Source organism: Cetorhinus maximus, chromosome 10 (assembly GCF_964194155.1).
Source record: "Cetorhinus maximus chromosome 10, sCetMax3.hap1.1, whole genome shotgun sequence".
Classification (NCBI taxonomy): Eukaryota; Metazoa; Chordata; class Chondrichthyes; order Lamniformes; family Cetorhinidae; genus Cetorhinus; species Cetorhinus maximus.
Window position 1 is genome coordinate 27,256,582 of NC_135888.1, and position 23,205 is coordinate 27,279,786.

Sequence of the window (23,205 nt, forward strand, 5' to 3'; positions counted from 1 at the left end):
TGTCTAAAAGAAGTTTTTCCTCTTGCCTTTATTAATTCCTTTGCCGACCACCTTAAATCAGTGAACTCTAGCTCATGACCCATCTGCCAATGGGAGCAGTTTCTCTACCTACTCTGTCTAGGCCCCTTTCTGCTGTTGAACACCTCTATCAAATCTCCACCCAGTCTTCTCTAAGGAGAACAACCCCAGCTTCTCCAATCTATCCACGTAACTGAAGTTCCTCATCCCTGAAACTCATGAATCTTTTCTGCTCTCTAATGCCTTCATATCCTTAAAGTGTAGTGGCCAGAACTAGATGCAATACTCCAGTTGAGGCTGAATAATGTTTTATACAAGTTTTTCATAACTTCCTTGCTAGCCTATTATGTGGCACTTTATCAAAAGTCTTAGAAGCCCAAATATACCTCTACCCTCATTGTTACCCCCTCAAAAAAAAACTCTTATGTTTAACTTAATTGCTTTCAACAGATCCATGTTGGCTTTACCTAATTATTTCATGTTTGGCCAACTGACTGTTAATTTTGTTCTGGATTACTGTCTCTTAAAAGCTTCCCACCACTGAGGTTAAACTTACTAGCCTGCAGTTGCTTGGCTTACCCATACACCCTTATTTGAACAAGGATGTAACTTCTCAATTCTTTAGTCCCCTTAATCAAACCTATAAAGAGGATTGGAAGATGATGACCGATACATCCGTAAATCTAGCCGTATTTTGAAGATGGCATGATGTACAGAGCGAATAATTAGCTAAGCATATAGAATCTTGGGCTTCATAAATAGAGGTATTTTGTGTACAAAAGAAGGGAAGTAATGCTGAACTTTTGACAAGGTCCCATACAAGATATTAGTAAACAAAATTAGAGCACATGGGGTTAGGCATAAGCTGAGAACTGGTTGTTGGACAGAAAACAGGAATAGAAGGATAATTTTCGGGTTAGCAGACTGTGGCTTAGACATGGATCGGTGCTTGGGCCTCAGCTATTCGCAATCTGTATCAATGATTTGGGTGGGGGGATTGAATGTAACATTTCCAAGTTTGCAGATGACACAACTAGATGGAAGTGAGTTGTGAGGAGGATGCAAAGATGCTTCAAGGGAATTTGGAGAGGCTAAGCGAATGGGCAAAAATTTGGCAGATGGAGTACAATGTGGAGTATTGTGAGTTTATTCACTTTAGTAGGAATAACAGAAATAGAGCATTTCTTAAATGGTGAGAGGCTGGGAAGTGTTGAACTTCAAAAGGACTTGGGTGTTCTTGTTCAAGTCACTGAAAGCTAACATGCAGGTACAGCAAGCAATTAAGAAGGCAAATGATATATTGGCCTTTATTATAAGAGAACTTGAGTATAGGAGTAAAGATGTCTTAATGGAATTAGATAGAGTTTTGATGAGACCTCATCTCTGGAGTATTGTTTGCAGTTTTTGTCTCCTTACCTAAGGAAAGATATACTTGTCATAGAGAGTGTGCAATGAAGGTTCACTAAATTAATTCCTGGGATGCCCTATGAGGAAAGATTGAATAGACTGGGCCTTTATTCTCTGGGGTTTAGAAGAATGAGAAGTGATCTCATCCAAACAAACAAAATTCTTAAGGGCTCAACAGGGTAGATACAGGTGGGATGTTTCCCTTCACTGGCGAAGGGAAAATTGGAGAATGCTGAGAGAAGTCATAGTCATTAGAGTATAGGAGGCTGCCATTCGGCCACCATGTCCATGCAGATTCTCTGTACAGCAATCCAGTCAGTCCCATTCCCATGCTCTAATCCCATAGCCTTCCAAGCTTCTTATCAAGTGCCTGTCCAATTTCCTTTTGAAATCTTTCACCGTCTCCACATAACCTGGAACGCTTTTCCAATGGTGCAGGGGAGACAGTCTCAGAATAAGGGGCAGGCTTTTTATGGCCAAGATGGGGTAGAATTTCTTCACCTGAGGGTGGTGAATCTTTGCAATTCTCTGCCCCAGAGGGCTGTGGTGATTCAGTTGTGTTCGAGACTGAGATCGATAGATTTCTACATATTAAAAACATCAAGGGATATGGGGAAAATAGCTTTGAAGTAGATCATTAGCCAAGATGTCACTGAATAGTGGAGCAGGCTCGAAGGGCTGAAGGACCTACACCTATTTCTTAACTGTTAAAAGATGTGGGCCATAACCAGAATATTGTGTCCAGTTCTGGTCAGCATTTCTAGAAATCTATCGATCTCAGTCTCGAACATAACTGAATCACCACAGCCCTCTGGGGCAGAGAATTGCAAAGATTCACCACCCTCGGGTGAAGGGCGTGAGGGTACCTTGAGAGGGTGCAGACAAGATTTATCAGTATGGTTCCAAGGATGGGGTATTTAGCTACAAAGGTTAGGTTGGAGAAGCTTCTCCTTGGAGCATAAGAGATTGAAGAGAGATTTGACAGAGGTGTACAAGATTATGACAGGCCTCCATAAGGCAGACAAAGAAAAGATGTTCCCATTAGCTGATCATACAAGGACTTGGGGTGTCACAGATTTAAGGTTTTGAGCCAAAGATGTAAGGAGGATATGAGGAAGAACTTTTTATACAACAAGTGATGCACCATTAGAAAAATGTTCCAGGTTATGTGGAGACAGTGAAAGATTTCAAAAGGAAATTGGATGGGCACTTGATAAACTTGGAAGTCTACGGGATTAGAGCATGGGAATGGGACTGACTGGATTGCTGTACAGAGAATCAGCATGGACATGGTGGCCGAATGGTAGCCTCCTGTACCCTAATGACTAAGACTCTGACTTCTCTCAGCATTCTCCGATGCATCCCATCTGGCCCCAGTGAGTTATCAGCTTTAAATACAGCCATTCTTTCCAATACTTCCTCTATCAATTTTTAGCCCATTCGGTATCTCAACTACCTTCTCTTTATTATAACTTTGGCAGCATGTTCTTCCTTGGTAAAGACAGATGCCAGGTACTCATTTAGTATCTCAGTCATAACCTCTGCCTCCATGCGTGAATTCTCTCATTGTTCCCTAATCAGCCCCCACCCCTCCTCTTACTACCCTTTTACTATTTCCATGCCTATAGAAGACTTCTAGATTCCTTTTAAGTTAGCTGCCTGTTTTTTCTCATGGTCTTCACTTTGACTATTTGATTTCCTGTTGTCCTCTCCTTTGAATCTTCTATATTCAGCCTGGTTAGATTATTTTGTTTGAATGGTCATTGCCTGACACTTGTGTGGCACGAATGTTACTTGTCACTTGTCAGCCCAAGCCTGAACATTGTTCAAGTCTTGCTGCATTTTGACATGGACTGTTTCAGTATCTGAGGAGTTGCAGATGGTGCTGAACGTTGTGCAATCATCAGCGAACATCCCCACTTCTGACCTTATGATGGAAGGAAGGTCATTGTTGAAGCAGCTGAAGATGGTTGGGCCAAGGACACTACCCTGAGGAGCTCCTGCAATGATGCCCTAGAACTGAGATGATTGACCTCCAACAACCACAACCATCTTCCTTTATGTTAGGTATGACTCCAACCAGCGGAGAGTTTTCCCCCTGATTCCCACTGACTTTGCTCTGGTTCTTGAAGCATAAGTGGTTACAATAGAGATGTTTTCCTGACTGGCAAATGCTATTATATGCCAATGTTGTACAATATAAGGTTTGCTAGGGCTCCTTGATGCCACACTTGGTCAAATGTTGCCTTGATGTCAAGGGCAGTCACTTGCCTCACCTCTAGTGTTCAGCTCGTTGCCCATGTTTGAACCAAGGTTGTAATGAGGTCAGGGGCTGAGTGGCCCTGGCGGAACCCAAACTGAGTGCTAATGAGCAGGTTATTGCTAAGCAAGTGCCGTTCGACAGCACTGTTGATGACCCCTTCCATCAGTTAACTGCCAAGCATTGTTCAAAATTTAAATCAGGCAGCTTGACTCTGGCCAAGGCATTGTCCTGAGGAAAGAGTCAGCAAATGGCTGTCACTTATTTTGTTTAGCTGAAACGGGTGCAATGCGTGTACATGTTCTTTTTGCCTGCAAAGAACAGGGCCCTGTGTATTAATATATGTAGCTTCCAGTACACACAATTCCAACCGTGGAATCGCATCTAATATTGGACTCAAAACTCAGTGTCCAACGTTAGATGTGATTCAGCGATTGGACAACGTTTGCTAAATATTCCTCAGTGTGCTAAAAATTACGCTGACACCAATTTAAGGTTCAGGTGGGCCTGCAGTGTGGCACATTTACACGTACTGGAAGCCACATATATTAATACACAGGGTCCTGTTCTTTGCAGACGGAATATGTACATTCCTGTCCACCATCTACAAGGCACAAGTCAGGAGTGTGATGTATACTCCCCACTTACCTGGATGAGTGCAGCTCCCATAACTCTGAAGAAGCTTGACACCATCCAGGACAAAGCAACCTGCTTGATTGGCATCACACCCACAAACATTCACTCCCTCCACCACCGACGCACAGTAGCAGCAGTGTGTACCATCTACAAGATACATTGCAGGAATTCAGCAAGGCTTCTTCGACAGCATCTTCCAAGCCCGCGACCATTACCATCTAGAAGGTCAAGGGCAGCAGACTCATTGAAGCACCACCACCTGGAAGTTCACCTCCAAGTCACTCACCATCTTGACTTGGAAATATATCACTATTCCTTCACTACCACTGTGTCAAAATCCTGGAACTCCCTTCCTAACAGCACCGTGGGTGTACCTACACCACATGGACTCCAGCGGTTCAAGAAGGCTGCTCACCACCACCTTCTCAAGGGCAACTAGGGATGGGCAATAAATGCTGGCCCAGCCAGCGAAGCCCATATCCTGTTGATGAACAAAAAAAAAATCTTTATCTACCACTGCCTTAAAGATATTCAATGACCCCACCTCCATCACCTTCTGAGGCAGAGAGTTCCAAAGTCGTATAACCCTCAGAAAAAAATTCTCCTCATCTCTGCCCTAAAAGGGCGACCCCTGGTTTTAAAACAGTGCCCCCTTGTTCTGGACTCACCCACAAGAGGAAACACCCTTTCCATATCCACATTATCAAGACCATTCAGGACCTTGTATACTTCAATCAAATCACCCCTCTTCTAAACTCCAGTGGAAACAAGTGCAGTCTGTGCAACCTTTTCCATACAAGACAACCCGCTCATTACAGGTATCAATCTAGTAAACCACCTCCAACGCATTTACATCCTTCCTTAAATAAGGAGACCAAAACTGCACATACTATTTGAGATGTGGTCTCACCAATGCCTTATATAACTGAAGCATAAAATCCATACTTTTATGTCCAATTCCTCTCGTAATAAAGGATAGCATTCCATTAGCCTTCTTAATTACTTGCTGTACCTGCATACTAACTTTTAGTGACATACGGTGATCACTGTTCTTTAAAGGTTCCCCAGCTAATGTTTGATCTACTTGACCCATCTCATACCCCAGAACTAGATCCATCAATGTCTCTTTCCTCTGGGCTGGAAACATACTGATCTAGAAAACTCTCTAGACTTGAGAAACTCTTCTCAACCCCCACCACTGCCCTTTACAATATTACTATCCCAGTCTATGATGGGGTGATTGAAGTCCACCATTATCATAACTCAATAGTTTTTACACCTCCCAGTAATTTCTGCAGGTTTGTTCCTCTCTATCTTTCCCACTAGTTGGTGCCTATAGCATACACCCAGTAGCGTAATTGTATCTTCGGTGTTTCTTAGCTCTAACCAAATAGATTGTATTGATCTCTCCAGGACATTCTCTCTCTCCAGCATTGTAATATTCTCCTTAATCATCTGTTTCTTCTCCTTTCTTTCATTCTCTATCTTTCCTGGACACCTTGTAGAATCAAAAAATGGTTACAGCACAGGAGGTCATTTGGCCCATTATGTCCATGCCAGCTCACTGAAGGAGCAATTGACCTCGTGCCTCTCCCCCTGCCTCTTCCCCAAAGTCCTGCACATTTTGCCTTTTCAGATAATGATCCAATTCCAGTTGGAACATGGGAGGTTGAGAGAGGTATCCAAAATAATGAGAGTTTGCACACCAATGGTGAAGGATTGTTTCCAATGACTAGCGAATCAAGAACAAGGAGATATGAACTGAGGTTTATGACAAGAAAAGGGAAAGTTGGAATTTTCCCTCACAAGCTGACAAGAACGTGGAATGCTTCACTACAAGTTGCTATGGCCAGGACTTTAAAAACTTAACTGAAGGGTATTGTATATGCAGAGAGCAGGGATAAGGGATTAGAATAGTGTACCAAATGATGAGTAACATGGGTAATGGGCTGAATGACCTACTATGCTGCAATTTCTATGATTAAGGCTTATTCAGTTCTTACTGTACAGTAAAATGCTACCTGCCCATCACCTGGTATCCAGTCTCCCAATGTAAGGAAATCCTTGTGATAACAGTTTTGCTTTCCAGGTATGATGGAGATTCTCCCTGATCGTTGTGTTGCGATTGCGAAGAAGGAGCTGATGTACGCTGGCACAGTCGGGCTGGTATGCTGGCTTGCTGGCATCATCTTCATCAACCGGCAGAAAAAAACTGATGCCAAAAGTGTGATGACTGAGGCTGCTCAGACCATGCTGAAAGAGAATGTGAGTAAATAAGAACCCTTGTTATTAAAGAGCATTGAACCTACGTTAGTTTTCCTGATTCTAAATGTACATAGAGAACCAATGCAAGCCAATAAACCTACCTATGTTTCAAATTAAACTCTCTCTGTTAACAATATTTAATAAACAATTTACAGATGTAAAGTAAATCTGTGGACCTCAACCAGGTCATCAGCGCAATAAATGGAACAGAATAAACTCTAAATAGCTGAATTACAACCAAAGAAAATTGAACAGCTTAAAGATAAAAAGGAACCATGGGAATAAAATAAAATGCTGTTTGCTTGCGTCTGCAATTTGTTTCATTGCTGTACCATTCGTAGGATCATGAGTAGGCCACTCTGATCCCCAAGCCCGCCCCACCATCTAACCAGATCATGGTTGATCTACCTCAACACCATCTTCCTGCACTATCCACGTATCCCTTAATGTCATTGGTATCTAGAAATCTAATGACCTCTGCTTTAAACGTACTCAATGATTGAGCCTCCACAGCCCTCTGGGATGGAGAATTCCAAAGATTCACCACCCTCTGAGTGAAGAAATTCCTCCTCCTGTCAGTCCTAAATGGCCTGCCCCTTATTCTGAGACTGTTGCTTGGTTCCACAACCCCCAACCAGTGGAATCATCCTGCATCTCCCCTGTCAAGCCCTGTAAGAGTTTTATACACTTAATGATGATAATAGACAATATGTGTTAAATGATAATAGACAATAATGATATTATACTAACCATCCAATGCAATCTCCTTATTTTTATATCCATTGCCACATTTTTCCTCTTCCCTCCTTCCCCTATCTCTCAACTCAAACTCCAGTCAAAGGCAAAGTTTATATTTTTTCCTTTATTCTTTCATGGGGTGTGGCTGTCATTGGCAAGGCCAGCATTGGTTGCTAATCCCTAATTGCCCTTGAGCTGAGTGACTTGCTAGGCCATTTCAGAGGACAGTTAAGAGTCAACCACATTGCTGACTCACATGTAGAGCAGAGGACAGTTAAGGCCAGCATTTCTATTGCCCATTCTTAATTGCCCTTGAGAAGGTGGTGGTGAACTGTGTCTTGAACTGCTGCAGTTCATATGCTGTAGGTACACCCATAGTGCTGTTAGGGAGTTTCAGGATTTTGACCCAGCAACAGGGAAGAAACGGTGACATATTTCCAAGTCAGGATGGTGAGTAGCTTGGAGGGGAACTTCCAGGGGGTTTTGTTCCCATGAGTCGGCTGTGCTTGTCCTTCCAGATGGTAAAGGTTGTGGGTTTGGAGGATGCTGACTAGGAGTGTTGGATGTTGCTGCAGTGCATCTTGTGGATGGTACATGCTGCTGCCACTGCATTGGTCGTGGATGGGGTGCCAATCAAGCAGGCTGCTTTGTCCTGGATGGTGTCGAGCTTCTTGAGTGTTGTTGGAGCTGCACTCATCCAGGCAAGTGGGGAGTATTCCATCACACTCCTGACTTGTGCCCTGTAGATGGTGGACAGGCTTTCTGGAGTCAGAAGGTGAGTTACTCACCACAGGATTCCCAGCCTCTGACCTGCTCTTGTAGCCATAGTTATGGGGAGGTAGTGGTATTGTCATTGGACTGGTAATACTCTGGGGACCTGGTTCGATTCCCGCCACAGCCGATGGTGAAATTTGAATTCAATAAAAATCTAGAATTAAAAGTCTAATGCTGACCATGAAATCCTTGTTGATTGTCGTAAAAACCCATCTGGTTCATGAATGTCCTTGAGGAAAGGAAATCTGCCATCCTCGTCTGGTTTGGCCTACATATGACTCCAGGTCCGCAGTAATATGGTTGACTCTCAAATGGCCTAGCAAGCTACTCATTTGAAAGAAACGGCTAAAAAGTCAGTAAAAAGAAATGAAACCAGGCGGATCTATACACCAGAAATAACAACGGCAAACCCAGCCCTGTGGACCCAACGAGTCCTCCTTACTAACATCTGGGGCCAGTGCCACAATTGGGAGAGCTGTCTCACAGACTAGTCAAGCAACAGCCTGACGTAGTTATACACATGGAATCATACCTTACAGATAATGTCTGCGGCAGATGGTCAGGGAACCAACTAAAGGGGGAATATGTACTTGACCTCATCTTCACCAATTTTCCTGCCGCAGAGGCATCTGTCCATGACAGTATTGGTAGGAGTGACCACTGCACAGTCCTTGTGGAGACTAAGTCCCATCTTTACATTGATGATACCCTCCATCGTGTTGTGTGGCACTACCACTGTGCGAAATGGGTTAGATTTCAAACAGATCTAGCAACTCAAGACTGGGCAACCATGAGGTGCTGTTGGCCATCAGCAGCAACAGAACTGTACTCCAACACAATCTATAACCTCATGGCCTGGCATATCCCCCATTCTACAATTACCACCAAGCCAGGGGATCAACCCTGGTCCAATGTAGAGTGCAGGAAGGCTTGCTAGGAACAGCACCAGGCATACCTGAAAATGAGGTGTCAACCTGGTAAAGCTACAACAAAGGACTACTTGCATACCAAATAGCATAAGCAGTAAGTGATAGACAGAATTCAGTGCCACACCCAGTCATGAATGGTGGTGGACAGTTAAACAACTCACTGGAGGAGGAGGCTCCACAAATATCCCCATCCTCAATGATGGAGGAGCCCAGCACAGCTGTGCAAAAGATAAGACTCAAGCATTCACAACAATCTTCAGCCAGAAGTGCCGAGCGGATGATGTATCTCGGCCTCCTCCAAAAATACTCACCATCACAGATGCCTGCCTTCAGTCAATTCGATTCACTCACGTGATATCAAGAAACGGCCAAAGGCACTGGATACTACAAAGGCTATGGACCCGGACAATATTTCAGCAATCGTACTAAAGACTTGTGGTCCAGAACTTGCCGCGTCCCTAGCCAAGCTGTTTCAGTACAGCTACAACACTGGAATCTACCCTCCTAAGTAGAAAATTGCCCAGGTATGTCCACTACACAAAAAGCAGGACACATCCAACCTGGCCAATTACCACCCCATCTACACTCTTATCATCAGTAAAGTGATGGATGGGGTCATCAACAGTGCTATCAAGTGGCACAAGCTTAGCAATAACCTGCTCACTGATGCCCAGTTTGGGTTCTGCCAGGGTCACTCTGCTTCTGACCTCATTACAGCCTTGGTTCAAACACGGACAAAAGAACTGAACTCCCGAGGTGAGGTGAGAGTGACTACCCTTGACATCACGGCAGCATTTGTTTGAGTATGGCATCGGGGAGCCCTAGCAAAACTAGAGTCAAGGGAATCAGGAAAAATGCTGGTTGGTGTCATTCTGAGCAAAGGAAGATGGTTGTGGTTGTTGGAGGTCAATCATCTCAGTTCTAGGACATCACTGCAGGAGCTCCTCAATGTAGTGTCCTAGGCCCAACCATCTTCAGCTGCTTCATCAATGACCTTCCTTCCATCATAAGGTCAGAAATGTGGATGTTGGCTGATGATGGCAATGTTTACTATTCGCGACTCGTCAGATACTGAAGCAGTCAATGTCCAAATGCAGCACGACCTGGACAATATTCAGGCTTGGGCTGATAGATGGCAAGTAGGCCACAAGTCTTTAGTACTATTGCTGAAATAAGTGCCAGGCAATGACTATCTCCAACAAAAAAATCTAACCATTGCCCCATGACGTTCAGTGGCATTACCGTTGCTGAATCCCCCAGTGTTAACATCCTGAGGATTACCATTGACCAGAAACTGGACTGGACTAGCTATATAAATATTATGGTTACAAGAGCAGGTCAGAGGCTAGGAATCCTGCAACGAGTTTTTGAACTGCGGTCTCACCAATGCCCTGTAGAACTGAAGCATTAACATCCTTACTTTTACGTTCAATCCCTCTTGTAATAAAGGGTAGGATTCCATTAGCCGCCTTATTTACTTGCTGTAGCTGCATACTAACTTTTTGTGACTCGTACTAGAACACCTAGATCCCTCTGCACCTCAGAATTATGCAACCGTTCTCCATTTAAGTAATACTCTGCTTTTTTTGATCTGCCTGCCAAAGTGAACAACTTCACATTTTCCCACATTAAACTCCATTTGCTAGATCTTTGCCCACTCACTCAACCTATCTATGTCCATCTGCAACCTCATGTCCTCTTCACGACATACTTTCCTACCTATCTTTGTGTCATCTGCAAATTTAGCTACCATGTCTTCACTTGCCTCATCTAAGTCATTGATGTAAATCGTAAAAAGTTGAGGCACCAGTACAGACCCCTGTGGGACTCCATTCGTCACATCCTGCTAATCAGAAAAAGACCGATTTATGCATAGTCTTTGCTTTCTGCCAGCCAGCCGATCTTCTGTCCATGCTTGCATGTTACCCACTACCCCGTGCGCTTTTATTTTCCAGAATAATCTTTGATGTGGCACCTTATCAAATGCCTTCTGGAAATCCAAGTACAGGACGTCTGCAGGCTCCCCTTTATCCACAGTGCATGTTACTCCTTCAAAAAACTCCAATAAATTGGTTAAACATGATTTTCCTTTCTCAAAACGATGCTGACTCTTCCCTGTTGCTTTGAGTTCTTCTAAGTGCCCAGCTATAACCTCCTCAACGATCGATTCTAATTTCTCCATGACAGATGTCAATGTGACTGGCCTATAATTTCCTGTTTTCTGCCTCCCACCCTTCTTGAATAGGGGGGTTATATTTGCTTCTTTCCAATCTGATGGAACCTTTCCAGAATCTAGCGAATTTTGGAAAACTAACACCACCGCATCGACTATCTCATTAGCCATCTCTTTTAAGACCCTAGGATGTAACCCATCGGGACCTGGAGACTTGCCAGCCTGCAGCTCCATCAATTTGCTCAGTACCGTTTCCCTAGTGATCTCAGTTTTACCAAGTTCCTTTCTCCCGTTCACTACCTGATTTGCAGCTGTTACTGGAATGTGTTTTGTATCCTCTATAGTGAACACACAATCAAAATATTTGTTCATTTCTTTCACCATTTCCTTATTATCTACTATTAACACCCCACTGTCACTCTAGAGGATCAATACTCTACTTTTTTCCTTTTTAAATACCTGCAGAAACTCTTGCTATCCCTTTTTACATTTCTAGCTTTCTCTCATACTCTAATTTCTTTCTCCTGATTAACCTTTTAGTCATTCTCTGCCATTCTTTATATTCTGTCCAATCATCTGTCCTGCCACTCATCTTTGTGGAGTTGTATGCTTTTTCTATGTAGGAATATTCTGAATACTTTGAAATATCCCCTTAAATGTCTGCCACTGCTTCTCTATTGATCTATCCCCTAGCCTAGTTTCCCAGCTAGCTCAGCTTTCATCCCTACATAGTTGCCCTTATTTAAATTTAAGATACTAGTCTTAGACCCACTCTTCTCCCTTTAAAACTGGATGTAAAACTCAATCATATTGTGGTCAATGCTACCTAGGGGTGCCTTTTCTCTCAGGTCATTAATTAATCCTGTCACATTACACAATACCAAGTCTAATATAACCTGCTCTCTGGTTGGTTCCAGAATGTGCTGCTCTCAGAAACTATATCGAAAGCATTCTAAGAACTCCTCATCCAGGCTATGACTGCCAGTCTGATTTTTCCAGCTTGTGTAAATTAAAATTACCCATGATTATTGCTGTCCCTTTATCACAAACACACAATATTTTCACTTTAATACTTTGTCCTACACTGTGGCTACTGTTGTGGGGCCTGTAGACCATTCCCACTAATGAGTTATTTCCCCTACTATTCCTCATCTCCACTCAAACCGATTCTACATCCTGATCTCCTGAACCAAGGTCATCTCTAATTATTGCACCAATGCCCTCTTTGATTACCAGTGCTACCCCTCTTCCGTTACCTAGCTTCCTATTCTTCTTGAATGTCGTGTACCCTTCAGTATTAAGGACCCAGTCTTTGTCGTCCTCTAGCCACGTCTCCGTAATTGCTATCAGATCATATTTATTTACTTCAATATGGGCCATCAATTCATTTACTTTATGAATGCTACATGCATTTAGATAGCCTTCAGTTTGGTCTTTTTGTTACCTTTGTAACATCTAGTCTTGACTGTTGATGTATTCTTAGGTTTTTACTCTTTGTCCCTTCCTGCCATTCTGTGACCCTCATTTCTCATATTACTAGTTTGCTCTCCTGTCTTGATTCTACACCTTCAATTGCTACCGCTATCCAAACTTGTTCCCTCACCCCTCTTAGTTTAAAGCCCTCTCTGCTTCCCTAGTTATGCAATTTGCGAGGACACTGGTCCCAGCACAGTTCAGTGTAGACCGTCCCAATGGTACAGCCCCCACTCCCCCCCCCAGTACTAATGCCAGTGCCCCACAAACCGGAACCCACTTCTCCCACGCTAGTCTTTAAGCCATGCATTTTCCCCTCTAATCCAATTTGCCCTATGCCAATTTGCACGTGGTTCAGGTAATAATCCAGGGATGATTACATTTGAGGACAGTTTTTGTTTAATACTTCTGTGAAGCACCTTGGGGGCAATTTACCATGTTCAAGGTGCTCTATAAATACAATTTGTTGGATGTTGCTAACAGGGATCAAAAACAGATTTGTACTCTTTCCTGTATTTGGGAATTGACCTTCCAAGTTTGCAGCTTTCATCAAACTGAGATGTATGAAATGGTGAAGGAGAGAGCAAGGTAATTGCAGAGGACATCTTTTGCAAATGAACAGAATGTTGCCACTAAAATTGTAATGGTAAGGTAATACATTATAGGCGTGTGTGTATGTGTGTCTTGGGAATACAATGTAAGGAGGAGAATGGAGATGAGCAGGGAGGAAATAGGTATTCAAGAACATAAGTCATTCAAAACCATTATGACTTCAAAAAGCAACTTAACAGTGGGGTTGCTGGCCTTTAAGCTATATAGTAGAAAAGCATTGGGCTGCTGTAATCATACAGAGTTTGCTTGGATTATTTTATTATAGGAAGGACATAGAGTTTGTGAGTTTACAGAAGAAATTTACTAGAATGGTACCAGGGATGAGGGGTTACAGTTATATGGAGACATTGGAGATTGGTCATCATTAAAGCAGAGAAGTTCAAGAAGGGATTGGATAGAATTGTTTAAAATCATGGAGAAGTTTAATAGGAGTAAATAAGGAGAAACGGTTTCCAATCGTTGATAAACATATGGATGTAAATGCGCTGGAGGCGGTTGAAAGGAGGTTACTAGATTGATACCTGGAATGAGTGAGTTGTCTTATGTGGAAGGGTTGGCCAGACTGGGCTTGTTTCCACTGGAGTTTAGAAGCATGAGGGGTGATTTGATAGAAGGAGATAAGATCCTGAATGGTCTTGACAAGGTGGACGTTGAAAGGATGTTTCCCCTTGTGGGTGAGTCCAGAACTAGGAGGGACTGTTTTAAAATTAGGGGTCGCCCTTTTAGGACAGAGATGAGTTTTCTTTTCTGAAGGTTGTGTGACTTTGGAACTCGCTGCCTCGGAAGGTAGTAGAGGTGGGGTCACTGAGCATTTTTAAGGCAGTGGTAGATAGATTCTTGTTAGGCAAGAGAATCAAAGGTTATTGAGGGTAGATGGGAATGTGGAACTCAACACAAACAGATCAGCCATGATCTTATTGAATGGCGGAGCAGGCTCGAGGGTCTGAGTGGCCTACTTATCCTATTGCAGAAACTCACCAAGTCTCTTTAGGCAGCATCTTCCAAATCCACGACCACTCCCACCTAGAAGGACAAGTGCAGCAGGCACATGGGGCCACCACCACCTGGAAGTTCCCCTCCTTTGTATTAAATTCCATCTGCCTGTTAGTCTGTTATTCTGCTAGCCTACCTGTCCTATTGCAGTCAATTGGTATCATCACTGTTTGCCAAACCTAATAATGTAAAAGTTTCACTCTTCTGCCTTTCAATTCTATACTTCTAGTAATGCACCCTAATAGTTTGTTTACCTGTGATAAGTTTATGTATCTCTACTCCCAGATGCCTCTGTTTCTCTTGCCTCATTTAGATATGTTGTCCAAGGATTACATGCCTCCTTATTCTTCCTAACAAAATATACTACCTCCTATTTATTTATGTTGAAGTTCACTTCCATTGGAAACTGATTCTACAAGTTTATTATTGTCATCCTGTATTTTGTTCCAGGCTCCTCTATTAACTACACTTCCCAATTTGATATCAGTTGCAAATTTTGATTTTGTGCCACCAGTTCCCAAGTCCAAATTGTTGATGTAAGTTGTAAACAACAGTAGCCCTGACAGCGATCCATGTGGAACACCACATCACATCGCATCTTTTGCCGATCTTAAATAACTACCTTTACCCCCCTACTGTTTTGTAGCCAGCTTGTCAACCATTCTGCTACTTGTCTCTGACTCTACATGTTCTGACCATAGACTTGAAGAAAAGAATGGAAGATATGGGGAAAGATCAGGGAGTGGGACTAATTGGATTGCTTTTCGAAAGTGCTGTGCAGACTCAATGGGCCGCGACTGACTAGTCAAGCAACAGCCTGACGTCGTCATACTCATTGAATGGTACCTTACAGCCAATGTCCCATCACCATCCCTGGGTATGTCCTGTCCCACCAGCAGGGGCAGAGACCCCGGCACAGTGGTGTATAGTCAGAGGGAAGTGATTCTGGTCCCCTTGATGTCTTGTGACATCAGGTTAAACATGGGTGAGGAAGCCTCCCTCCTGATTGCCACCTACTCCTCCCTCAGCTGCAGGGTGGCAAGAGCACAGAATGTGCTCTGGCTGATGGACAATAAAGTTGCCCACCAAGAGTGGCTGAGTCTTTGAAGGACAAATCTACCAAACTGTCCTTGTGGCAGCTGGTGAGAACACCCAACAAAGAAAAAACCTACTTGACCTCATCCCCTCAGATCTACCTGTCATAGACACACCTGTCCGTAACATTATTGGTAGGAATGATGACACCACACTGTCCTTGTGTAGATGAAATCCTATTTTCACATTGAGGATGCCATCCATCATAATGTATGGCATGATTGTGCTGAATGGGATAGCCTTAAAACAGCTCAGAATTGGATATCCATGAGGCACTGTGGGCCATCAGCAACAGAATTGTATTCAACCACAATCTACAAGCTCATGACCTGGTATATCCCTCACTATCATTACCATGAAGCCAGGGGACCAACCCTGGTTCAATGAGGAGTGCAGGAAAGCATTGCAGGAGCAGCACCAGGCATACTTAAAAATGAGCTGCCAACCTGGTGAAGGTATAACACAGGACTACATGCATACAAAATAGCGGAAGCAGCATGTAATAGACAGAGCTAAGCCAACAGATCAGATGTAAGCTGTGCATTCCTGCCACATCCAGTCATGAATGGTGGTGGACAATTAAACAATTAACCAGAGGAGGAGACTCCAAAAAAAAAATCCCCATCCTCAGTAGAGGAGCCCAGCACGTCAGTGTAAATGACAAGGTTGAAGTATTTGGTATCATTTTTTGACAAGTGCTGAGTGGATGATCCCTCTTTGCCACCTCCTGGGGTCCCCACCATAACAGATGCCAGTCTTCAGCCAATTCTATTCACTCCAAGAAATGGCTGAAGGCACTGGATACTACAAAGGCTATGGGCCCTGACACCATTCCAGCTGGAGTACTGAAGACTGGTGCTCCAGAACTAACTGCAGTGCAGCTACAACACTGGCATTTACCTGGCAATGTGGAAAATTGCCCAGGTATGCCTTGCCCACAAAAGGCGGGGCAAATCCATCCCGGCCAATTACTGCCCCATTAGCCTACTCTCCATTGTAAAGTGATGGAAGGGATTGTCAACAGTGCTGTCAAGCAGTGCTTACTCAGCAATAACCTCGTTAATGCTCAGTTTGGATTTGACCAAGGTCATTCGGCTCCTGACCTCATAGCTTTGGTCCAAACATGGACAATAGAGCTGAACTCCAAAGGTGAGTTGTGAGCGATTGCACTTGAGATCAAGGCAGCATTTGACTGAGTGTTGCATCAAGGAGCTCCAGCAAAATCGAAGTCAGTGGGAATCAGGGTGAAAACTCTCTCATGGTTGGAGTCATATCTAGCATAAAGGAAGATAATTGCGGTTGTTGGAGGTTAGTCATCTCAGCTCCAGGACATCACTGTAGGAGTTCCTCAGGGTAGTGTGCTAGGCCCAGCCATCTTCAACTGCTTCAATGTTCTTCTCTTCATCAAAGTTTGTAAGTGAGTATGTTTGCTGATGATCATACAGTGGTTGGTTATAGGAACTTAGGAACAGTATCATTCACAGCTCCTCAGATACTGAAGCAGTCCCTCCCCTCATGCAACAAAATCTGGATATGCCTTGAGCTGATAAGTGGCAAGTAACATTTTGTGCCACAAGTGTCAGGCAATGACCATCTCAAACAAGAGAGAATTTAACTAATGACCCTCAGTCAAGACATTTCTCCTAATTCCTCTGTTAATTCTTAAAATTCAGCCCAAACAGTGGAATCAGCCTTTCCTTATTCAGTTTAAAACTAAATTTAACTTTCAGTTAAATATCCTCTTGGCCTTCTTTGCTTCTTTAGTAGAAGCAGTTCCAGTATCACAACTCTCCTGATGGCAGCAAATTTTGAGATTCTTCTCTCTACAGACAAATCATCAGCATTCAAAACAAAACAGATGAACTGGGAGCGCACATAGAAATATATAATTATGATTTGATGGCCATTACAGAGACATGGCTGCAGAAGGGCATGGATTGGGATCTGAATATTGAAGGGTACAGGATAGGAAGGACTGGAAGTGAGGAAAAGGTAGAGGAGTGGCTCTGTTAGTTAATGATATTAGCATAATAGAGAGAGATGACCTAAGTCCAGGAAACTAGGATGTGAAAACCTTTTTGGTAGAGATGAGAAATGGGAAAGGCAAGAAGTCACTTGTGGGAGCTATGTACAGGCCCCCTAAACAGTAACCCATGGTAGGGTGGAGCATAAAGGAAGTAATAATTGGAGCTTGTCAGAAAGGCACAGCAATAATCAAGGGAGATTTTAATTTACATATAGACTGGAAAAGTCAAATGGGCAAAGATAGACTGGATGAGGAATCCATAGAATGTTTTCAGGATAGTTTCTTAGAACAGCATGTTCTGGAACCTGCCAGAGAGCAGGCTATACTAGACCTGTATTGTGCAATGAAATGGGAGTAATTAATGATGATCAAGTGAAGGCGTCCCTAGGTATCAGTGACTACAATATGATTTGAGTTTTACATTTAGTTTGAGGGAGAGAGGAGTGGGTCAGAGACTATGGTTTTTAAACTTAAATAAGGGCAATTATGAGGGCATAAAAGCTGAGCTGGCTAAAGTGCATTGGCAAATTAGGCTAAGGGATAGGTTAACAGATGCACTGGCTAATATTTAAGGGGATATTTCAATGCACAGAACTGATACATTCCATTTAGTAAGAAAAGGTCCAAGGGACAGAGACACCATCTATGGTTAACTAGAAAGGTTAAAGATAGTATCAAACTTAAAGAAAAAGCATATAATTGCGCAAGACAGGTGGCAGGGCAGATTGGACAGAATGTAAGGAACAGCAAAGAATGGTTAAAAGACTTAATAAGGAGGGAAAAATTAGAGTATGAGAAAGCTAGCCAGAAATATAAAACAGATGGTAAGAGTTTTATAAATATTTAAGTAAGAAAAGAGTTAACAACGTGAGTGTTGGTACTATAGAAAGTGAGTCTGGAGAATTGATGATGGAAAACAAGGAGATGGCAAATGAATTGAACAGGTATTTTGCACCAGTTTTCACTATAGAGGATACAAGTAACACTCCAGAAGCAGCTATAAATTATGAAATGGAACAGGAGGAGGAACTCAGGAAAATTACAGTCACTAGGGAAGTGGTACTGAGTAAACTGTTGGAGCTGCAGGCTGACAAGAGCCCGGGTCCTGATGGACTTCATCCTAGGGACTTAAAAAGAAGTGTCTAGTGTTGATTCATTAGTTTTAATTTTCGAAAACTACCTAGATTTGGGGAAGGTCCCATTAGATTGGAAGATTGCAAATGTAACCCCTTTATTCAAAAAGGGAGGGAGACGAAGTGGGAAACTACAGGCCAGTTAGCTTAACATCTGTAGTAAGGAAAATGTTAAAAAGCTATTATTAAAGAAGTTATAGCAGAACACTTGGATAAGCTCAAGGTCGTCAGGCAGAGTCAACCTGGTTTTGTGAAAGGGAAATCTTTGAGGAAGTAACAGGTGCAGTGGATAAAAGGGAACAGGTGGATGTACTGTACTCAGGTATACAGAAGCATTTGACAAAGTGCCACAGTGGGGGAGGCGATGGTGTGGTGGTGTCGTTGTTGGACTAGTAATCCAGAGATACAGAGCAATGCCCTGGGGACCCGGGTTCAAATCCCGCCATGGCAGATGGTGGAATTTGAATTCAATAAAAACTTGGAATTAAAAGTCTAATGGTGACTAAGAAACCATTGTCGGTTGTTGTAAAAACAACTCAGTACAAAGTCACAAAAAAGGAATGAAACCGGACAGACCACCCGGCATCGACCTAGGCACCGGAAACAACAACGGCAAACTCAGCCCTGTTGACCCTGCAAAGTCCTCCTTACTAACATCTGGAGCCTAGTGCCAAAATTGGGAGAGCTGTCTCACAGACAAGTCAAGCAACGTCATCCTCATGGAATCATACCTTACAGATAATGTCCCAGACACCACCATCACCATCCCTGGGCATGCCCAGGGTGCTGGCACAGTGGTATACAGTTGGGAGGGAGTTGCCATGGGAGTCCTCAACATTGACTCTGGACTCCATGAAGTCTCATGGCATCAGGTCAAACATGGGCAAGGAAACCTCCTGCTGATTACCAAGTACAGCCCTCCTTCAGCTGATGAATCAGTGCTCCTCCATGTTGAACATCACTTGGAGGGAGCACTGAGGGTGGCAAGGGCGCAGGATGTACTGTGTGGGGGACTTCAATGTCCATCACCAAGTGGCTCAGTAGAACCACTACTGACCGAGCTGGCCGAGTCCTAAAGAACATAGCTGGGTCTGCGGCAGGTGGTGAGGGAACCACATCTGAAGGCAAAAATATACTTGACTTCATCCTCACCAACCTGCCTGGTGCAGATGCATCTGTCCATGACAGTATCGGTCGGAGTGACCACTGCATAGTCTTTGTGGAGACGAAGTCCCGCCTTCACATTGAGGATACCCTTGATCATGTGTGGCACTACCACTGCTAGATGGGATCAAACAGATCGAGCAACTCAAGACTGAGCATCCATGAGGTGCTGTGGGCCATCAGCAGCAGAATTGTGCTTGAACACAATCTGTAATCTCATGGCCCGGCATATCGCCCACTACAATTACCATCAAGCCAGGGGGTCAACCCTGGTTCAATGAAGAGTGCAGGAGGGCATGCCAGGAGCAACACCAGGCATACCTAAAAATGAGGTGTCAACCTGGTGAAGCTATAACACAGGACTAGCATGCCAAACAGCATAAGTAGCAAGTGATAGAGCTAAGCGATCCCACAACCAACGGATCAGATCCAAGCTCAACAGTCCTGCCACATCCAGTCGTGAATGGTGGTGGACAGTTAAACAACTGGCTGGTGAAGGAAGCTCCACAAATATCCCCATCCTCAGTGATGGAGAAGCCCAGCACAGCAGTGCAAAAGCTAAGGCTGAAGCATTCACAACAATCTTCAGCCAGAAGTGCTGAGTGGATGATCCATCTCGGCCCCCTTTGGACGTCCCCAGCATCACAGATGCCAGTCTTCAGCCAATTCGGTTCACTCCACGTGATATCAAGAAACATCTGAAGGCACTGGATACTGCAAAGGCCATGGGCCCTGACTATACTCTGGCAATAGTACAGAAGACTTTTGCTCCAATACTTGCTGTTCCCCTAGCCAAGCTGTTCCAGTATAGCTACAGCATTGGCATCTATCTGGCTCTGTGGAAAATTGCCCAGGTATTTCCTGTACACAAAGCAGGACAAATCCAATCCAGCCAATTGCCTCTGCATCAGCAAAGTAATGGAAGGAGTCATCAACAGTGCTATCAAGCGGCACTTTCTTAGCAATAACCTGCTGACTGCCCAGTTTGTGTTCCACCAGGGCCACTCAGCTCCTGACCTCATTACAGCCTTTGTTCAAACATAGACAAAAGAGCTGAATTCACGAGGTGAGATGAGTGACTGTTCTTGGCATCAAGGCAGCATTTGACCAAGTGTGGCATCAAGGAGCCCTAGCAAAACTGGAGTCAATGGGAACCGGGGAAAACTCTCTGCAATTTAGAGTCATACCTAGCACGAAAGAAGATGGTTGTGGTTGTTGGTCATCTCAGTTCCAGGACATAACTGCAGGAGGTCCTCAGGGTAGTGTCCTAGGCCTAACCATCTTCAGCTGCTTCATCAATGACCTTCCTTTCATCATAAGGTCAGAAATGGGAATGTAAACATGTTCAGCACCATTTGTGATTCCTCAGATAGTGAAGCAGTCATATGTCCAAATGCAGCAAGACCTGGACAATTTCCAGGTTTGGGCTGACCAGTGGCAAGTAACATTCGTGCCACACAACTGTCAGGCAATAACCATCTCCAACAAGAGAGAATCCAACCATCGCCCCTTGATGTTCAATGGCATTATCGTCACTGAATCCCCCACTATCAATATCCTGGGGGGATTACCATTGACCAGAAACTGAACTGCACTAGCCATGTAAATATTGTAGCTGCAAGAGCAGGTCAGAGGCTGGGAATCCTGCAGCAAGTAACTCATCTCCTGATTCCCCAAAGCCTGTCCACCATCTACAAGGCACAAGTCAGGAGTGTGATGGAATACTCTCCACTTGCCTGGATGAGTGCAGCTCCCACAACACTGAAGAAGCTGGGTACTGTCCAGGACAAAGCAGCCCCGCTTGATTGGCACCACATCCACAAACATTCTCTCCCTCCCTCCTCCACCGATACACAGTCGCAGCAGAGTGTACCATCTACAAGATGCACTGCAGGAATTCCTGAGACAGCACCTTCCAAACCCACTACCGCTACCACGTAGAAGGACAAGAGCAGCTGATACATGGGAATACCACCACCTGGAAGTTCCCCTCCAAGTCACTCACCATCCTAACCTGGAAATATATCGCCGTTCCTTCACTGTCGCAGGGTTAAACGCCTGGAACTCCCTCCCTAACAGCACTGTAGGTGTACCTACACCACATGGACTGCAGTGGTTCAAGAAGGCAGCTCACCACCACCTTCTCGAGGGCAATTAGGGATGGGCAACAAATGCTGGCCTAGCCAGCGAAGCCCACATCCCGTGAATGAATTAAAACAATATCAAAGGTTGTTGCAGAAAATAAAATCTCACGGTAAAGTGGGTAACATATTGGTACGGATAGGTGATTTGTTGGCTAGCAGGAAACAAGGCACAAATGGGTCTTTTTCAGGTTGGCAAGATGTAATGAGTGGTGTGCCACAGGGATCCGTGCTGGGACCTCAACTGTTCACAATTTAGAAAAATGATTTGGATGAAAGGGTGGATGGGATGGTTGCCAAATTTGTTGATGAGACAAAGATAGGTAGGAAAGTAAGCTGTAAAGAGGACATGAGGCTAGAAAAATAAAGGTAGGTTAAGTGAGTGGGCAAAGATCTGGCAAATTGAGTATAATGTGGGAAAATGTGAAATTGTCCATTTTGGCAGGAAGAATGAAAAGGGGCATATTATCTAATTGGTGAGAGATTGCAGAGCTCCGAGATTCAGAGGGATCTGGGTGTCTTAGTTCATGAATCGCAAAAGGCCAGTATGCAGGTACAGCAGGTTATTTGGAAAGCTAATAGAATGTTATTGTTTATTGCAAGGGGAATTGAATGCAAAAGTAGGGAGGTTATGCTTCAGTTGTACAGGGCATGAGTGAGATCACATTTGGAATACTGGGTACAGTATTGGCCACCTTTATTTAAGGAAGGATGTAAATGTGTTGAAAGCAGTTCAGAGAGGTTTACCAGACTAATACCAGGAATAGGCGGGTTGTCTTATGAGGAAAGGCTGGACAGACTAGACTTGTATCTGCTGGAGTTTAGAAGAGTGAAAGGCGACTTGATTGAAACATAAGATCCTGTGGAGTCTTGACTGGGTGGATGTAGAGAGGATGTTTCCTCTTGTGAGAGAATCTAGAACCAGGGGTCACCCATTGAAAACTGAGATGAGAAATTATTTCACTCAGGGCGGTGAGTCTTTGGAACTCTCTTCCTGAAAAGGTGGTGGAAGCAGAGTCTTAGAATATTTTTAAGGTAGAGGTGGATAGATTCTTGCTAAGCAAGGGGATGATAGGTTATCAGGGGTCGATGGGATGCAGAGTTCAGGTTACTATCAAATCAACCATGATCTTATTAAATGGCAGAGCAGGCTCGAGGGGCTGAATAGCCTACTGCTCCTTGTTCGTATGTTTTGAGAGTTATGCTTCGACTTTTAGTTTAACAATATTCTGGACTGATGTCACCTTTGTTTCCCTCCAGATCAGATTGTGGGTGTTTCCAGAAGGGACCAGGAACCATGATGGTAACATGCTGCCTTTTAAACGAGGAGCTTTCCACTTGGCCGTGCAGGCACAGGTAATATCTGAA

The 23,205-nt window shown here is 43.8% G+C and overlaps 1 protein-coding gene across 1 annotated transcript in view; it reads left to right on the top strand.

Annotated features, from left to right (window-relative positions):
- The window catches only part of agpat2 (1-acylglycerol-3-phosphate O-acyltransferase 2 (lysophosphatidic acid acyltransferase, beta)), a 35,283-nt gene that overhangs the window by 7,329 nt on the left and 4,749 nt on the right, over positions 1-23,205 (top strand). The window contains exons 4-5 of the mRNA XM_078550268.1: positions 6,411-6,586; positions 23,098-23,193. Of these exons, the coding sequence (XP_078406394.1) occupies positions 6,411-6,586; positions 23,098-23,193 (272 nt within the window). The remainder of the gene's footprint in view (positions 1-6,410; positions 6,587-23,097; positions 23,194-23,205) is intronic.